Genomic DNA, 18,827 nt, shown 5'->3' with positions numbered 1-18,827 from the left:
GTACAACGCGATGGAAAAGTTTTCAGACATGACAGAACGCTACCCTGAGAACTCCGAAAGGTTGCCTCATCTCTTCAGTGGATCGTTGTTGCAGGAAGTAATGATATGTGCCTACCAAATTTTTGCTGGGAATTTTTCTCGAAGTCTGGAAGTTGGACGGGGGGGTCTGATTTCATTTCATTGCTGATTTGAGACAAGGATGTTACAAAAACCCTTGAGATTTTACTCCTCCCCATCATCAGAGATAGCTATCCAGTTTCCCATCCACGAATACAAGTACAACGCAATAGAAGAGTTTTCAGACATGACAGAACGCTACCCTGAGAACTCCGAAAGGGGGCCTCATCTCTTCAGTTGATCATTGTTGTACTGTTCTGCTTCAGAAGAAGAAGATTCTTCCCGTATGACAAACATAGTATTATTTGTCAGGTACCACCTTGGCTGTTACCGTGGGGGTCATCTTAATCACTACATGGCGGATAGGAAGGAGATATTCGACGGTACAAAAGAGAGGCTAACCCTTGATCAGCAAGCCCATCAGTCATGATTAGACAGCGGATTTTTATGCAACCCCTAGTTTTGGTCCGATTTATGTCAAATTTTGGGACTGGGCATATTTTTGGCTTCTGATTCCATTGCAATCGAAACATATGACATATGCAAAATTATGCAAAATGCATAAATTTTTGCATATGCAAAATATGCAAAATTTATGCATTTTACATATTTTCGTATGCAACAAATATTTCAATAATAGGTACAAAAATGTTTGTGTGAACAATTCAATAAAATAGAGAAATGTATAACCACAGTCACAACCTTCAAAATACCGAAAATCGGGAGGTACCGTTCTGTTGGGGCTATATGAGGCCTGAACCTAAACCAAAAAATTTTAGGTTGAAAGTTTTTTACCCACAAAGAAGACTTAATACCAACTTTCAGCCATTTCGGTGGGATATTGAGGCCACAACCTTCAAAATACCGGAAATCGGGAGGTACCCTTATATGGGGTCTATATGAAGACGTGGACCTATACCGAGAAATTTCAGGTGGAAAGTTTTATACCCCCAACGAGGACAAAATGCCAAATTTCAGTAATTTCCGTGGCATAGTGAAGCCACAACCTTCAAAATACCGAAAATAGGGAGGTACCGTTCTATGGGGGCTATATGAAGACGTGGGCCTATACCGACAAATTTCAGGTGGAAAGTTTTATACCCTCAACGAAGACTAAATATCAAATTTCAGTCATTTCGGTTGGATTTTGAGGCTACAACTTTCAAAATACCGAAAATCGGGAGGTACCGTTCTATGGGGGCTATATGAAGACGTGGACCTACACTGACAAATTTCAGGTGGAAAGTTTTATACCCCCAACGAAGACTTAATACCAAATTTCAGCTATTTCGGAGGGATATTGAGGGCACAACCTTCAAAATACCAGCAATCCGGAGGTACCGTTCTATGGGGGCTATATGAAGACGTGGACCTATACCGACAAATTTCAGGTGGAAAGTTACCCTCAACGAAGACTAAATATCAAATTTCAGTCATTTCGGTGGGATTTTGAGGCTACAACTTTCAAAATACCGAAAATCGGGAGGTACCGTTCTATGGGGGCTATATGAAGACGTAGACATATACTGACAAATTTCAGGTGGAAAGTTTTATACCCCCAACGAAGACTTAATACCAAATTTCAGCCATTTCGGAGGGATATTGAGGGCACAACCTTCAAAATACCACAAATCCGTAGGTACCGTTCTATGGGGGCTATATGAAGACGTGGACCTATGCGGACAGGTTTCAGCTGTAAAGTTGCATACCCCTAACGAAGACTTAATACGAAATTTCAGCCATTTCGGTGGGATATTTAGACCATAAATCCTTGAATATATTTTTGCATATGGTTTTGCATATGCTAATTTTATGCAGATATGTACAAATATGTCAAAATATGCACGATATGCAAAATATGCAAAAATTTCTGGGCCTAATTCGTTTTATTTTGTAATAAAACGAGTTTCTGTCTAATCAAATTTTCTCTACGACCGTCCTAACCATATATGCATTTGCATAGGATTCCGCTGTCTAGTCATGATGAAATAGTAATCACACAGATAATGATAAACAAGGTGTAAAAGCTTTTCTCAAAGTACATAAACCTACCTATAGCTAGCGCGGCTTGTTCCAACTACCTTCTGGATGGTGCATTCGCCTCAATTTCCATTGGACAAGAATATACGACAACGTTGTAATCAGAATCACAAGTACTATCATCGCTGCCAATTTCAAAATAATTCTCGAACAACCCTCAAAGTGAACATTTGAAATTCTGTGAGGGAGGTACCGTAAGCAGTTGTCCGATATATTCCATCTTCAAACTTAATAAAAGTTTGAGAGAAATATTACGATGTGCAAAGTTTGGACCAATGTCAATTACTTTTTTTCGATAGATATCGTGTTAGTTATTTTACTCGGTCAGCGTAGACATTTTTAAAGTTTTTGGGAAAGTGTGTCAGGAAACCTGGATTGGGCCACGAAGAATATTATATCGCTGTTAACAAGACCACAAGCAGTAGCTTCGGTAAACATTTCAAAACAATCTTCGAACAGCCGTTAAATAGCATTTAAGCGAAAATTTTATGAGAGAGGTACCGGAAGGTGCTGTCCAATATGGACCTTCTTGTAACTTGATGTACGATTGAAGACCTTTTTTAATGTGGAAACTTTCGGCCAATCGACTACTAAATTAGTATACTATTTAAATTGGTGTTGGCAGGTTTTTTGAATCTTTTGGACCATTACCTTAGAAAGCATTGTAATAGGGCCCGCTAGGACATCTTGTTGCAAATGGTTTCAAACCGATCTGAAACATGTCCTTAAACTTCACTTTGGCGAAGTGTTGTTTGGAAAGTACCTACATAGTCCATATTCGAGAACCCGATTTATGCCTCCCAGAAAGCATGGAATGGCCCCCGACAAAAAAAAAAAAAAAAAAAATACCGTCGTAATAGGGACCGCGAAAAATGCCTACTGAAAAAATGTCAAACCTATCCGAAGCATCTCCTTATTTTGCACGTTTGCAAAAACATTCTGAAATTTTGTGTGGAAGGTTACCAAAGTGTTGACCGATATAGTCCATATTCGGACCTGATTTATGTTTAAAGCAAATCGACTATGTACTCCATTCGAGAGTTCATCTTGTGCACCATATTAGTAAAAAAGTTTAGCTTGAACAGTTTCGAACTTAGTCTAAATTTGGACAAAATATTACGAGCTGCTATGTTTGAACCAGATCGGATGATCCGTTCGAGAGTTATAGTGCGCATCGACAGACAGACAGACAAGGCTAAATAGATTTGATTGTCTCAAACGGGTTTCATCCAAAAGTACTTGGGATGCAAAACTACGATTTCGATGAGTCAAATTTATGATCGTGTCATAGTGTATATATGTACCCCAGGTTATGAAAATTGTTCCTTAAAACAACAACTGAAATTTTCATCAAGGTCTTGTCGATGGTTGAACATATGGACTGTTGTGTTTAAGGTATTACTTATAGCATCTTTAGCATATGTTTTTTTTACATTTCATTGTAACAAAGCCTCAATAGGTCATAACAAGTTACGCGAAACGACAAAACTTTAAACTACTCTGTCCCTTCGTAGATGACAAGCTGTTTACTTTGTAGCCATTTTTTGCTGAAAGAGTATGCACACATGGAAACAAATTTGCTTATTGTTTTTGTTATATCAGCAGTAATCTTGAATCAGTACCTGTCCCAGAAGAACATACAAGACAGAAATAATGCATTCTTTTAAGATAATTAGAGGTCTCACGCTGTTTGTGACTAATATTGGTCTTCATAAGAAGCAGATAACAATACATGAACTTATCAATACCGTGAAAGTAGCTTCAATACACCGGATTGACCCGAAACCCAGAAAGGCTAACTCAACTCAAACATGTGTTGATACAACAGGAACTCAACGCGTTATATTCCTAAATGGTGGGAATTCTAACAGAATCAAGTATGAACACATGGAAACAAATTTGCTTATTGTTTTTGTTATATCAGCAGGAATCTTCAATCAATTCCTGTCTCAGAAGAACATACAAGACAGAAGTAATGCATTCTATTATAATAATTAGAGGTCCCACGCTGTTTGTGACTAATATTGGTTTTCATAGGAAGAAGCTAACAATATATGAACTTATCAAAACCGTGGCAGTAGCTTCAATGTACCGGATTGACCCCATACCCAGGAAGGCTAACTTAACTCAAACATGTGTTGTTACAACAGGAACTCAACGCGTTATATTCCTGAATGGTGGGAACTCTAACAGAATAAAGTCCAATTTAAAACTTTCTCCTATGGCAAGAACGAACTCCGACTATGCAAATAGAATCCTCTTCTTTTATTTTTTAAACTTAGTTTTGGTCACTTCTTATTTCTAAAATGAGATCTATCCATATTAAAATTTCAAAAACTGAACAATTGTTTGCAAATTATTTGGGCTTACCTATAGGTTAGGGTATCTTCAATTGGATCATTTTGTTACTTTTACTACAGGTAGGACTTGATTTTTGCCGCGGAGAAATCTAACTTTTAAAGATATTTTCAAAATTTCGAAAATACAAATTAATTTGGCGTGGTGACATATCTTGTTTTTGCAAAAAATATTTTAATCTCTCAATGCATTAAATCACACAGAAATCTGCATGAGGGTAGTAGTCTATTTCGAAAATGTTAATCACGGTTTCCACCAATTTAAGGGCTACATATAAAACAAATATTTGTGGACTGGCCTTTAGTTGTCATCAGCACAAGAAGCCCCTCTGGCCAAATATTGAAATTTGTGTATTGGGTTTTCCCAGTAGTCTGGAAAACTTGTGACAAAAGAGTAACATATATAAACGTTTTTAGAACAAATGTTTGCGGGGACTGTTTCTTGCTCTTTTTTGTGTATGTATGATGTTTTATTTTAACTGTTTTCCATAGCTAAGGGAAACATTTCTTTGCTTTTATGTTTCACTTATCACTCATTTGTTAACTGTTTCGCCAAATTTTCTTACTTCCATTATGATCGCTGCTTCTGCCTTCATTTGATATTTACAAATTTCAGATTGCCCATTCTTAACTTATAACTCAGTTCCACTAAATAAAGAAAAATCTCTTTCGACTTACCGTAACCTGATACCATCCAAATTGACTAATTCCCAATTTACGTCCTTTGCCAAATTTTCCTTTTGGTATTGGTGAACCTTTGCGGCGGGGACCTTGTGAACGATCTTCATACTGTAATACAGAAAGAGACTAAATGTTTACCTCAATCCTTGCATAGCTGTAAAGTCAATTAAAAAACATTTCCATACATTTAAGTTATTGACCAAACCATCCATATCTTCGTCGTCTTCCAAACGGGAACGCAAGGCCAGCTCATTAATGCGACCTTTTATGCCACCTTTACTCTGCAAGGCGGAGGGTTTAAAGCTAACTCTTCTGGTGGTGTTGCGTTCTTTTTTGCGGCCATCATTACTGCGATCATCGTGATCTAAAAAAAAAAACAAGAAAATCGAATAATTAAGTAATTTACAACATTAACAGGTATTTGTAGGTATTTCGCAATGTCAAAACAATATCCCACCATTTTGATAGTCATTCAATGCTGCAAATCGTGAACCACCACTTTGTCCACTGTTATAGTTGGGACGCTGTCCACCTCTGGGTTTAGGCATGCTGTTTGTCAATTAATTTGTAATAACTATTTTGGGAGAATTAATTTTAATTTTTTTTATTTCTATTCCTTCTTTTTGTGTTTTTCCACGCACGAGAATTTGTTTTAAAACAATGCAAAAAATCTTCTTCTATTCCGTCGTCTATCTTTTCTCTGTAAAGCGCGTGTGATTGTATGTGTTGTTGTTGTATATGTAAGCGAAGCTGTCAAAGTTGGTTTAAGGGTTGTATTTGAGGTGCAATCATAACACAGTGTTGTATTTCATGAACATAACCCAGCATAATTTTATGTGGGTTATATAAAAAGAAATATTATGCCATGTGAAACCACATAAAGACTTTTTAACAAGGAGACCTCAAAATATGAATGGGTATAAATGACGAAAATTAAATAAAAGATTTGTTCGATTATTTAGGGGATTATTTGAAAATAAAAGGAATAGAGATCAGAAATGTGTGTTTTTATGATAATTTAGATTAAATTTACACTAGCGCTTATTATTAGTAGAGTAAAATCATGATATTGCGATCTAAGAACGCCTAATTTCTTGAATTTTTTAATGAAATTCACTTAAGTATGGACGATGACTATGTTGTTGACTTGTTATTGTTGTAGTATTTACTTTTCCTTATTTGTTCCACCATGGGTTTATATTTACGAAATCCACTCGATTTCAACTGTCAATTCCATTGCTTAAACGTCATTTGAAGTATACGGAAAGGAATTGACAGTTGAAATTGAGTGGATTTCGTAAATGTAAACCAAGCATAAACGTCAAATGAAATCCAATGGATTTCAAATGAGTTTTCATTTGACGTATACGCAAAGGAATTGACAGTTGATATCGAATGGATTTTGTAAATGTAAACCCATGACAAATAAGGAAAAGTAAATACTACAACAAATACAAGTCAACAACATAGTCCTCGTCCATACTTAAGTGAATTTCATTAAAATTTTCAAGAAATTAGGCGTTCTTAGATCGAATTCATCACTACAGCAATATCATTCATGACGCACAGTGTCACGACCGTGGCCAAAAATGGTAAAAACTAAATACTTCGTTGAACAAACTTATTAATAGGGAGTGATAGAAAACATATTAATTAAGAAGAATCTGAATTTTGGTACTGATACGTGAAGTAGTTTTTGCTATATGAGGATTTAAATCCGACAATTTTAGTTAATACGTATTTTTGTGTTTTTTTTTCTAAAATTAGTAAATTATATTATGCGTTAATATTTAAAATTTAAAAGTAACGGTCGCTGCAAAAATTTTTCCTAAGTTCTCCTGGGATGTAATAAACTTGGCTATACTTTTGTTTGCATGTAAATATTAATCATATGGTGTTTACATTTACCCAAACATTTATTACTAAGTTTATTAATTTTCTGAAGCAAATTTTAAATTGAGTGGAGTGGGAAAAATATTGTATAAAAGTGTATATCGATATTTTTTGCTCTATGAGTAGTAATAAGTGAGTACTTCAAATATATAAAGGTCCCAGCTGCAGAGGTTTGCAGACGAATGTGTCATTTCTCTTTTTCAGCGACCACCTCACTGAGAGGATACCCCCTTTTTTAACAAATCGTTTTGCGGTGTTGGCTATAGCCAACGAATGAAACGAACATCATATATTTTTGTGGGCTTATTAGGTAACTAATAATCCCGCTTTCAAACGACAGAATTTTAAAAAAACCAATTTTTAAAAAAATTGTGAGCAGCGAATATCAAAATTCGAATTTTTACAAAAAATTGACCATTTTTAACCACTAATCGGTCAAAATTTTTTTTTAAAGGAAATTTCTCATATATAAAGACAAGAGTTTGATATATTCAATATGCTCACAAACAATATGAAGACTAAACACCAAATTTCAGTCATATCGGGTGGATATTGAGGCCAAAACACTCAAAATACCGAAAATGAGGAGGCACGGTTCTATGGGGGCTATAGGAAGACGAGGACCTATACCGACATATTTCTGGTGGAAGGTTATAAGTCACCCAACGGAGACTTAATACCAATTTTCATCCATTTCGGTGTGATAATCAGGCTAAAACCTCCAAAATACCGAAAATCGGGAGATACCGTCCTATGGGGGCTATATGAAGGCGTGGACCTATGCAGACAAATTTCAAGGTGAAGGTATAATGCCCACTACGGAGACTAAATACCAAATTTCAGCAATTTCGCTGTAATAATGAGGCTAAAATCTTCAAAATACCGATAAGCGGGAGGTACCGTTGTATGGGGGCTATATCAAAACGTGGACCTAAGCCCACAATTCTCTGTTGGAATGTTTGATACCTCTGCCGAAGGTTAACCACAAAATACAAATACTTTCGGTTGGTCATTGTGTCTAAAAAATTAAAAATACCGAAAATCGGGAGGTACGGTTCTATGGGGGGCTATATCAAAACGTGGACCGACCAACCCAATTTTTTGTCCTGAAGATTGCAAGTCAATAATAGGTACGTGTACCAAAATTGATGCACCTACGACAACTCCTTCTATTTTTGGCCACAGTTAATATGAACTCGCGACTTTGTGCGACGCGACACGCAACGACAAGATTGTGCCGAGGCCTTGGTTGGTTTGAAAAATTTTCCGTCGCCTTGCACGCATATTCGCGGACTACACTGGCGCCGCATAGCTTACCACAGACCGACCTATTGCGTTATATATGTGCTCTGTTCCAGAACCTGCAAGAATCTACAATTTTTTACTACGATAATAATTTTTCCTTTACCCTGCGTTTACTAGGTGTTTACACCAAACAGTTTGTCTTCAAATACAACTCTGATTTACTAACACATACATACATTTGTCGTTTGTCTCCCAGCTGTCCACCATTTTTTCACAGACAGTAGGGAAGACAAATTGTTGACATTTTTGTAAAAATAAGTGAGATAATAATTGAAATGTGTTGAAAACAAAAGAACATGAACAAAAACAAAATATGTGAACGGAAAACAAAAAGAAATCGAAGATTTTCATTCAAAATTTTACAACTGTTTTAGCAGTTGTCGGGATGCCTACGTCACACAGGCAAGTTGTGGGATTTTGACAATCAACACATGAAGTCAACTGTCCTGTCATTTGTAAACGCAGGGTTACACATGACAGGAAAGTTGATTTCACGTATTGATTGTCAAAACCCAAAACTTGCCTGTGTGTTGTCGGCGTCCAGACATCTGCAAAAACGGTTGTAAAATTATGAATGAAAATCATCAATTCTTTTTCGTTTTCAGTTCACATATGTATTTTGTTTTTGTACATATTCTTTTGGTTTTAGCACATTTGAATTATCATCTTACTTCTTTTTCACAAAAATGTCAAAAATTTGTTAACCCGACTGTCTGTGAAAAAATGATGGACTGCTGTATGTATGTGTTAGTAAATCAGAGTTGTATTTGAAGACAAACTGTCAGGTGTAAACGCCTAGTTATGTTATCGAAAATATAGAAAAAATTAGTAGATTCTTGCAGTTCTGGAACAGACCAATGATCAACATGGTTTCTTTGTCTGGACCCTAAAGCCGAAAACACATCCAACGATTCAGTAAAGTTTGACGTCATTTCTGATAAAAGAATAAAAGACAAAGGGTAACGTAGATCGAATTTTTCTTTATTCTTTTATCAGAAATGACACCCAACTACACTGAAACTTTGGATGTGTATTCGGCTAACTAGGCGTTTACACCAGACAGTTTGTCTTCAATTACAACTCTGATTTATGGGTACTTTACACGATATGTTTTTTACATATGAGTTGTCACTTTGCATATACATTTTGTATGGCAGAAGTGACAACTCATATGTAAAAAACATACCGTGTAAAGTACCCCTTACTAACACCTACATACATTTGTCGGCTGTCTTCCAGCCGTCCATAATTTTCCATAGACAGTCGGGTTAACAAATTTTTGAAATTTTTGTAAAAATAAGCGAGTTAATAATTGAAATGGGTTGAAAACAAAGGAAGATGAACAAAAACAAAATGTGTGTTCGTTTACTCAAAATTTGTACAAATTGTTACTGGATGTTGTTCGTTTACTCTCCAGTACAATGCAAAAGAACTTAAGGCCTGCGTACATAAGCTGCTCTGCCTGATTGCCTTGCTTTCCTGCTTCATTTTTGACATAACAAAAATAAAAGAATAAAGAAGGCCGAGGAAATTTCGAACTGGGTTGCCCTTTTCTTTTTTATTCTTTTATCAGAAGGAAGCAAGGTAAGCAGGCAAGGCAGCTTATGTACGCAGGCCTTTAGTCATTTACAAGAAGTTACTGGACTTGTACAAATTTGTACAAATTATTGAGTAAACGAACACACCTAAAATTGTATGTGATTGATAAAAGTGCGGCGTTCAGAGGTGATGAAACCGGAGGATTTGCTGATGGAGACATGTATGGGAAGATGGTCTGAGCCAAGAGAAACGACGGGTTGTCAGTTGACGTAATTTGTCAGACTATGTGACACTATGGTAATATCTGGCGAACTGTGACATTATCCGTTAAGTGTTGGACAGATATCTGAAGGTGACGTCATTTGTAAGGCCTTGTGAGACTATGGCTATATCTGGCGAACTGTGTTACTCTCCGCTAATTCTGGTAGAGCTATCAATCTGATGAGCCAGCACTATACACCTCTAGTCATTGCCGAGGACCGAATGTCGCAACTCATGATGAGCATTGAAGTTCCAATAAGACCAGTCGATTCTGACCTTGCTAAGGCAATCTAATGCTGGGCCTATAACCTGGGGCTCAATTCTGTTTCTATAAAAATGTGAAATGAAAACTTTTATAAAGGAAAATTCTGTAAAATGAAAAAAAATATATAAAGGAAATATTTTTCATCTTTGTGTTTACTTTCAGCTTTAGTCCATATTTTGTTGTATTCAAGTATTTGAATAACAACAAAATGTTTTACAGTGGATATGAAATTGATTAGTTGCGGGCGGAGGGTCGGGAATACTATAGTTTCAGTTGTCACCAAACAACTTCATCAGTTCCCTTTTCCGCCGACTCTGTATCGATAAACAGGTCAATAAGCCCATCCAGCAAATTAAACAAAATGAGAAATTTGCTATATGGCCCTAAAACTGATTACCCTACAATTTGAGTCGAACTAAAGAATTTTATATCCACCACTGTTTTTATGTCGTCTTTGCATTGCAAAGAATACGAACATAGTGTGTTGCTTCAATAAGCGGGGGTAAAACAACGAGAAAGTTGTTGTTTTTGCATTACGCATTGATCAACAAGGCCGTGCTGATGCCTATTATTGTTGTTGGCGTTTTTTATTGTTGGACTGCAGAATTTTACATCTTTGTGTTTACTTTCAGCTTTAGTCCATATTTTGTTGTATTCAAGTATTTGAATAACAACAAAATGTTTTACAGTGGATATGAAATTGATTAGTTGCGGGCGGAGGGTCGGGAATACTATAGTTTCAGTTGTCACCAAACAACTTCATCAGTTCCCTTTTCCGCCGACTCTGTATCGATAAACAGGTCAATAAGCCCATCCAGCAAATTAAACAAAATGAGAAATTTGCTATATGGCCCTAAAACTGATTACCCTACAATTTGAGTCGAACTAAAGAATTTTATATCCACCACTGTTTTTATGTCGTCTTTGCATTGCAAAGAATACGAACATAAGGTGTGTACGATAACTTTCCCAGCAATAATTACTCAGTCAGTTCCAGCAACCTCTCTCAGTGAATTTTACTCTCTCAAGCAAGAAAAATTGCAGAAAGTTATCGAACAGCATTTTGCAAAAACTTGCAAGAAAGTCAGCTGTTTCCGAAAATGTATGAAATTTGTTTTTGTTTCTTTTGATATTTTAAACCAAACGGAACAAAAACATAAATTTTAAAATTGCACTTTACTTATTTAATGCTTTAATCCTATCCACAACGCTTTAGAATCTAAAAAAAATGTGCAATCGTGAAATTTTCTTGGTCGAAAATGTTAACATTTCGATTTGTTTACATTGAACATGTGATTAAAAGTCAACTGATCAGACTTGCAAATTTTTGCGGGACAAATTTTCCCAGCAAAAATTTGCAAGTTCTCAGTCACAAAACTCTCCAAAAATCTCTCCAAACTCGCTCTCTTTTGCTGGATAATTTTGTTATCGAACAGCATTCAGCAAAAATTTGTACGAATTTGTACAAATTATTGGGTTATCGTACACACCTATAGTGTGTTGCTTCAATAAGCGGGGGTAAAACAACGAGAAAGTTGTTGTTTTTGCATTACGCATTGATCAACAAGGCCGTGCTGATGCCTATTATTGTTGTTGGCGTTTTTTATTGTTGGACTGCAGAATTTTACATCTTTGTGTTTACTTTCAGCTTTAGTCCATATTTTGTTGTATTCAAGTATTTGAATAACAACAAAATGTTTTACAGTGGATATGAAATTGATTAGTTGCGGGCGGAGGGTCGGGAATACTATAGTTTCAGTTGTCACCAAACAACTTCATCATAACATAACGACATAAAAACAGTGGTGGATATAAAATTCTTTAGTTCGACTCAAATTGTAGGGTAATCAGTTTTAGGGCCATATAGCAAATTTCTCATTTTGTTTAATTTGCTGGATGGGCTTATTGACCTGTTTATCGATACAGAGTCGGCGGAAAAGGGAACTGATGAAGTTGTTTGGTGACAACTGAAACTATAGTATTCCCGACCCTCCGCCCGCAACTAATCAATTTCATATCCACTGTAAAACATTTTGTTGTTATTCAAATACTTGAATACAACAAAATATGGACTAAAGCTGAAAGTAAACACAAAGATGTAAAATTCTGCAGTCCAACAATAAAAAACGCCAACAACAATAATAGGCATCAGCACGGCCTTGTTGATCAATGCGTAATGCAAAAACAACAACTTTCTCGTTGTTTTACCCCCGCTTATTGAAGCAACACACTATGTTCGTATTCTTTGCAATGCAAAGACGACATAAAAACAGTGGTGGATATAAAATTCTTTAGTTCGACTCAAATTGTAGGGTAATCAGTTTTAGGGCCATATAGCAAATTTCTCATTTTGTTTAATTTGCTGGATGGGCTTATTGACCTGTTTATCGATACAGAGTCGGCGGAAAAGGGAACTGATGAAGTTGTTTGGTGACAACTGAAACTATAGTATTCCCGACCCTCCGCCCGCAACTAATCAATTTCATATCCACTGTAAAACATTTTGTTGTTATTCAAATACTTGAATACAACAAAATATGGACTAAAGCTGAAAGTAAACACAAAGATGTAAAATTCTGCAGTCCAACAATAAAAAACGCCAACAACGGAAATATTTTTCAGTATTAATTTTTAATGAATTTCTCATTGGAATCGAGCTTGATGATCAATGAACAATGCAAGTGAAAAAGGAAGCCGACGACGATTCGAACCCACACACCCACCACTATGTGACATGCATGTTTCGACTTTGGTAAAGTCTCCTCAGACATATCGGATGTGGAGCGGCTTCGATGTCCTCTAAATTTTCTTCTTTCAAATGCATTTTGTTTTGTTTTTACAACAACAATGGGGATTTTCCAATTAGTTGTGCTTTCATGACAAACGCTTAGCGCTGCATTTGAAAGTAATGAGTTAGGCTCTGAACGCTAACACGCCGTGACAACACTTTTTTCTTGTGTGTTTTCAAGGACGTGGGTCCAAACCCCTAGTCTGGCTCAGCTGATTTTATTTTTTATTTGAAAATTTTGCTTTTTTTTAGGCGAAGATCATTTTTTTAGTATTAATTTTTAATGAATTTCTCATTGGAATCGAGCTTGATGATCAATGAACAACGATTCGAACCCACACACCCACCACTATGTGACATGCATGTTTCGACTTTTGGTATTTTTCATTTCAAATTTTTATAGAACAAGAATCCATGATTTTCAAATTTATGTAACCAAAACGAAAAATATTTATTTTTGAAATTAAAATAATTTATTGACACTTTTTATGTTCTGTTTACAAATACCAGTGACACTAGTATTACTTGCAAAAACAAATTTATATGTGGTTGTTGTTACCATGGTGCCGACAGTTCTCAGTTTCTACTTTTGAAAAAATTTGATAGGTTTATGAGGTATTGCCTAAAACTTTTTTTTATATCTCTATCTGAGGAAATAATGCTGCAGTCATTGGCGTAAGAAATGAGGTCTACATTGGAGGCCGGTTTGTTACCTTCTATTCGTAGAATTTGCCAACAAGGGAGGTTTCACTAATGTCATTTAGATGTGTTGTATGGCAGACCATGTCAAAAGCCTGCGACAGATCTAAAGCCACGAGGATAAAGCGTTTGTGTGGGCATTTGCTATTTAATCCTTTTGCGATCTCGCAGAGGGCTGTTGTGGTACTTTTCCCTGGGCGGAAGGCGTGTTGGTGTTCAGCGAAAGGAGTAATATTTTATGACGGGGGATAAGAGATTAATGGGGTTGTAGAATGATCCTAAATGGGCAGGTGTCCCAGGTTTTGGGAGGGGTATAATTTTCCTTGTTTTCCATATGTCAGGGATCGCTAAGGTCTTTATGTAGATGTTGAAGCCTCAAAAAGAAAACAGAATCGCCATAAACTTCGGAAATACTACTACTTATTCAGATGATGACGGCTTAGTCCCGGTCCACACTAGAGTGATTTCATTGAAAAAATTGCATGATATTATGCGTCTCTAGATCGACTTCCATTGAGTAAAATCATAAAATTGCTGTAGTGGGGAATTAGATTTAAGAACGCCTAATTTCATGAAATTTTTTAATGAAATTCACGCTAGTTTGGACCAGGACTTACCGGAGCAGGCATTCCGGGATATGTTGTCAGAATGCCAGCCGCTGATGTGTCCCCGTCTTTAGGCCTCTTGTTGTTGTGTCTATGCTTTTTATTTCTTTGTAAGATTTGCAACACGTTGCATTGTTTCCCCCTTCGTGGTCCATCCTATCGTTGATTAAATGATTTATATAGTATTGTTTTGTTTAATTAATTGGTCATTTATTATATCGGCCATTATTGCATGTTGTCGATCGCGTATGTCATTCACACGTCATTTGTTAACACTTCAGCAATTAGTACGTGCATTTAATTGGTAACAGAAAATTAGAAAGCAACAGCAATTAATTGTTTTGTATGGGTCTTGAACCAAGCCTTTCAAATTGATTAATTAGCGCCACAGTTAGGCGATAGAATATATTGAAAAAATGACAATAAACAATAACATTCCAGCAAGTTTCAGTTTTGACATGGGGGGAGATGATGCGAGTGAAAGAATGCAAATAACGTGTGGAAGAGGTACAGAGCTAAATAATGCGCAATGATCAATGTTCTTGTCCTCTCTGCTTCTTTTAGATGACATTTCTCTTCATCAATGAAAACAAATTCCAAGAAACCCGATGGCTGAGGCAAATGACAGTCGCTCGCGGTGACTGTATGTGAGCCGGTCTAGTAAATAGGTGTGTTCGTTTACTCAACAATTTGTACAAGTTCAGTAACTTCTTGTACTGTAGAGTAAACGAACAACATCCAGTAACAATTTGTACAAATTTTGAGTAAACGAACACACATAATAATGTTATGTTTCCAGCTGCTTAGCTGCTTCTTGTTGTTTGTTTACATTTTGAAAAGGTGTGAAAAAATTCCCATAAATGGAAATATCCTCTCTCTTTCTGGTCCCACAATCAACAAACACAGTAGGCAAACAGAGCAACAACTTGTTATTATTTAATTTTTATGAATGAACATAATTTCCCTTCTAATAAAGCTACACACACTGTACTGTGATAGGCAAACGTAATGGGTGTTTGGGCATGTATGGAGAGAGAATGAACCCACCAATTGCATTTATTCTACTCTGCTGCTCTTTGTGTATGCATGTTTTTGAGATAGCATTGCAGCTTGAAATACGAATACGACGAACATTGAATACAAAACAGAAAACTGGCTGTTCGTCTCGTAGCCCCAAATGCAAAAGGGAATACAAAGTCAATGGACGTTAAAGTACATGACCGAGAATGTTGTGTGTGAAACAAGAAAATAAAGAGCTTGTTGTAGTTGATGTTTTTGTTGTTGTTTGATTATAAAAATACACTGAAAAAAGATGAAAAATATTCGTTTTTTTTAAAGGCAAATTAAATGGGGATGTGTGATATGGAGCTTGAAGAAAGGAAAGGCCTAATGATGTTTTTTTGTTGGGTAAGTAATCAAATCTTAACTTCTAATCGGTAAAATATATATACCTCTGACTTCTCTTTAAAAATAGTTAGGACGTCGGTGAATAAGCAGCATGGCATTCTTGCTTAAAAGCCTTGGGTACATAGGAATCATGCTCATTTCTGATAAATGAATAAAGAACGTCCGAGCCAAATTCGAACCAGGTGTGGAAAACAATTTTGCAGTTAGCCCATGATAAAATCAACAAGCGTAAAGATCAACTATATGAGATTTTTCACAGATGCTTCGGAGTGTTGTGATATGTCGGGAGCTGAGTTTCATCATCTCAATTCAAGCACGATGAAATCCATTTTTTCAATGAGAAACTATCATCCATGATGTCTGAAAGCCTGGCATTTCTTAAGGTTGTTGCTGAGAACAACATCACGAAATTAGCGTTCTTCATCGCCTATACATGAGTGGTATAAAGTCCATAAACAAAAACATTTTGTGCTGGTTTTTCGGGGAAGCTGAAATTCCTCACATTGAGCCTCAGCAAACAGCGTCTGTACTTCAAGAGGAGCGGATGACAAAAAAAAAAATGCGTTAATCCTGGGGAACCTTATGTGAGATCAGCCCTCACAACCAGGTAAGTAGACAGTGGTCCAATCACTCACATCTCTGAATACATACTGATTAAACAAAATACGCAAAGGAAAATATGAAAATCTATCCGAAAAACAGATCACCGAACTGGCGACAAAGTAGGACTATCGAGTACGGAACATGGAACATAAGAAGCTTAAATGGGAAAGAGAACGAACTAGTTGACGAAATATTGGGAATAAATGTTAAATACCTAGCCATAACCGAAACAAAGAAAACATCTCAATGCGACCAAATGGCGGAACGACACTATTATTACGAAGTCACAGAAAAAACAAGATGGAAGTCGCACCTTAACAACAGAACGCCTTCAAACTACCACCATTGTGGCCTAGGTACATAAGAAGCCTTGCATGCTTTCTTTGCTTGCTTCTGATAAAAGAATAAACAAGAAAAGGGCAACTTAGTTTGAAAATTGACTCGGCCTTTTCTATTCTTATGCGCCTAAGCCTTAAAATTCAAAGAAATTTTTCGAATCGTGGGAGTAAATTGGAAAATATATGGATGAAAACTACAATCGGAACCAAAAACATTTTTATAGAACTTTAAAAAGCCTTAGAAGACCAAATGAGTATCCTATTTAGTTCATCCGTAGTAATAAAGGAGAGCTACTGAGGGAAGAAAACTGCAATCGGAAACCAAAAAAATTTTTATAGAACTTTAAAAAGCCTCAGAAGACCAAAAGAGTGCCCCATTATATTCATACGTAGTAAAGAATGACACGATGGAGAGAGTATTTCAATAAGCTACAGAATTGTGATAGTACGCCCGTCTCGGAACAAATACCAATATCCCAAGAAGATGAAGGTGGAATAAATATAATATCAAAGCAAGAACGTGGCCAAGCTCTACAAAAAATGAAATTGGGGAAAGCAGGAGGCCCCAGTGGTATAGCACCAGTACTGCTGAAATACATTGGCGAGACAGGAGAAGAAATACTCCTCGAAGGGATAAATATAGCATGGGCCATGGCCACGATACTCAGAAGCTGGCAGGTAGCTTTCATCAACCCCATATTTAAAAAGAGCGATAACCAATTGTACCAGAACCAACGAGGAATATCACTTCTATCAGTCGCAGGAAAAATATACACTAGAATCCTAACAAACAGACTTATAGTACGGTTATATTAGAGTTTTTTTGCCGGGTTAACCCACTTCATGATGATTTACTTGACGTTTGCGCTACGGAATTAACATTTGAAACTCAAACCCGGTTAAGTGTAACCGGGGTATTAGAAGTGAAATCGAAGACCAACTCGAAGAATAACAGTGTGGCTGCAGACCCAACCGAGGCAGAAAAGACTTGATATTCACAATAAGACAAATATGAGAAAAAACCATCGATGAACATTTTTGCTACCTTGGTACGGTACTGAGCGAAGATAGGAAAGCCGAAAGGAATCTTAATCAGCAAATGTACGTCTCTACTAAAACACTAGAGTTGTGTAGTTCCGGAACGAACTAGTTCCAAAGAACTATTCCGGACAAGGAACTATTGGAACTATATCCAGCTCTTGCGTTTATATAGTTCCTTTAGTTCATATAGTTCCTTTCGTTTTTCTGGTTCCTTCAATTTAACGCCTACGTCGATCTTGCGTTGTTGCTGTTTGTTCGCTTCAATTTATTTATTTTTATGTAATTCATCCACCAACCCATGAACTATTTGGAATGAAGGAAACAAAAAGAGCGACGAAAGAGAAAGATTCGTAAAGAACGATGAAAGATAAAAATTCGTTGCACCATTTCGGGAACTATTTGGAGCGAAAAGAACGATGAAAGATAAAAATTCGTTGAACTATATCGGCCTCGGAACTATTTGGAACTACGGAACTGTATTAAGGAACTAGTTCCTTTTGGGAAAAGGAACTAGAAAGATCGATCCGTTTTGCAATATAATTGCAATGAGCTCCGAGGTACAATTGAGGAAATAGTAGATTTTATGAGTCGGAATGTCAGAGTTCGCCATATCTGGTATTTCCTAGGGATCCGTCATTTCTCTTTGGTCAGACCCTATCATCATCATTGTAGACCGCCAGATTTTATCAACTTTGAACGCCGCACATGAGGTCCGAGGTACAATTGAGGAAATACTGGATTTTATGAGTCGTAAGAATAACCTAGACGTAGCGGTGTAGGAAGGGTCCTACCAGAAGTGGAGAATCAGCTTTCCTATTGCACCAATCTGTTCAATATAGACCTATCTCGCTTGAGCCGGGCTCTAGTTACCCGTACATGGAATGTATG

The 18,827-nt window shown here is 36.6% G+C and overlaps 1 protein-coding gene across 2 annotated transcripts in view; it reads right to left on the bottom strand.

Annotated features, from left to right (window-relative positions):
- sbr (nuclear RNA export factor small bristles) overlaps nt 1–5,950 on the bottom strand; it is a 99,516-nt gene extending 93,566 nt beyond the window's left edge. The window contains exons 1-3 of one of the 2 annotated variants that reach the window (XM_073979233.1): nt 5,653–5,950; nt 5,381–5,559; nt 5,193–5,303 (exon numbers count right to left, since the gene is read on the bottom strand). In XM_073979233.1, the coding sequence (XP_073835334.1) occupies nt 5,193–5,303; nt 5,381–5,559; nt 5,653–5,743 (381 nt within the window). In that variant the 5' untranslated portion in view covers nt 5,744–5,950. Of the gene's footprint in view, nt 1–5,192; nt 5,322–5,380; nt 5,560–5,652 lie in introns of both variants that reach the window. The other variant, XM_073979232.1, reaches the window with a different exon arrangement.
- Nucleotides 5,951–18,827: the final 12,877 nt, after the last annotated feature.

The sequence above is a fragment of the Musca autumnalis genome, unplaced genomic scaffold (genome assembly GCF_047663935.1).
Source record: "Musca autumnalis isolate F117 unplaced genomic scaffold, ASM4766393v1 scaffold_3, whole genome shotgun sequence".
Taxonomy (NCBI): Eukaryota; Metazoa; Arthropoda; class Insecta; order Diptera; family Muscidae; genus Musca; species Musca autumnalis.
The sequence above is the reverse complement of the archived record's forward strand: the minus strand, read 5'-3'. Positions and strand labels throughout refer to the sequence as shown.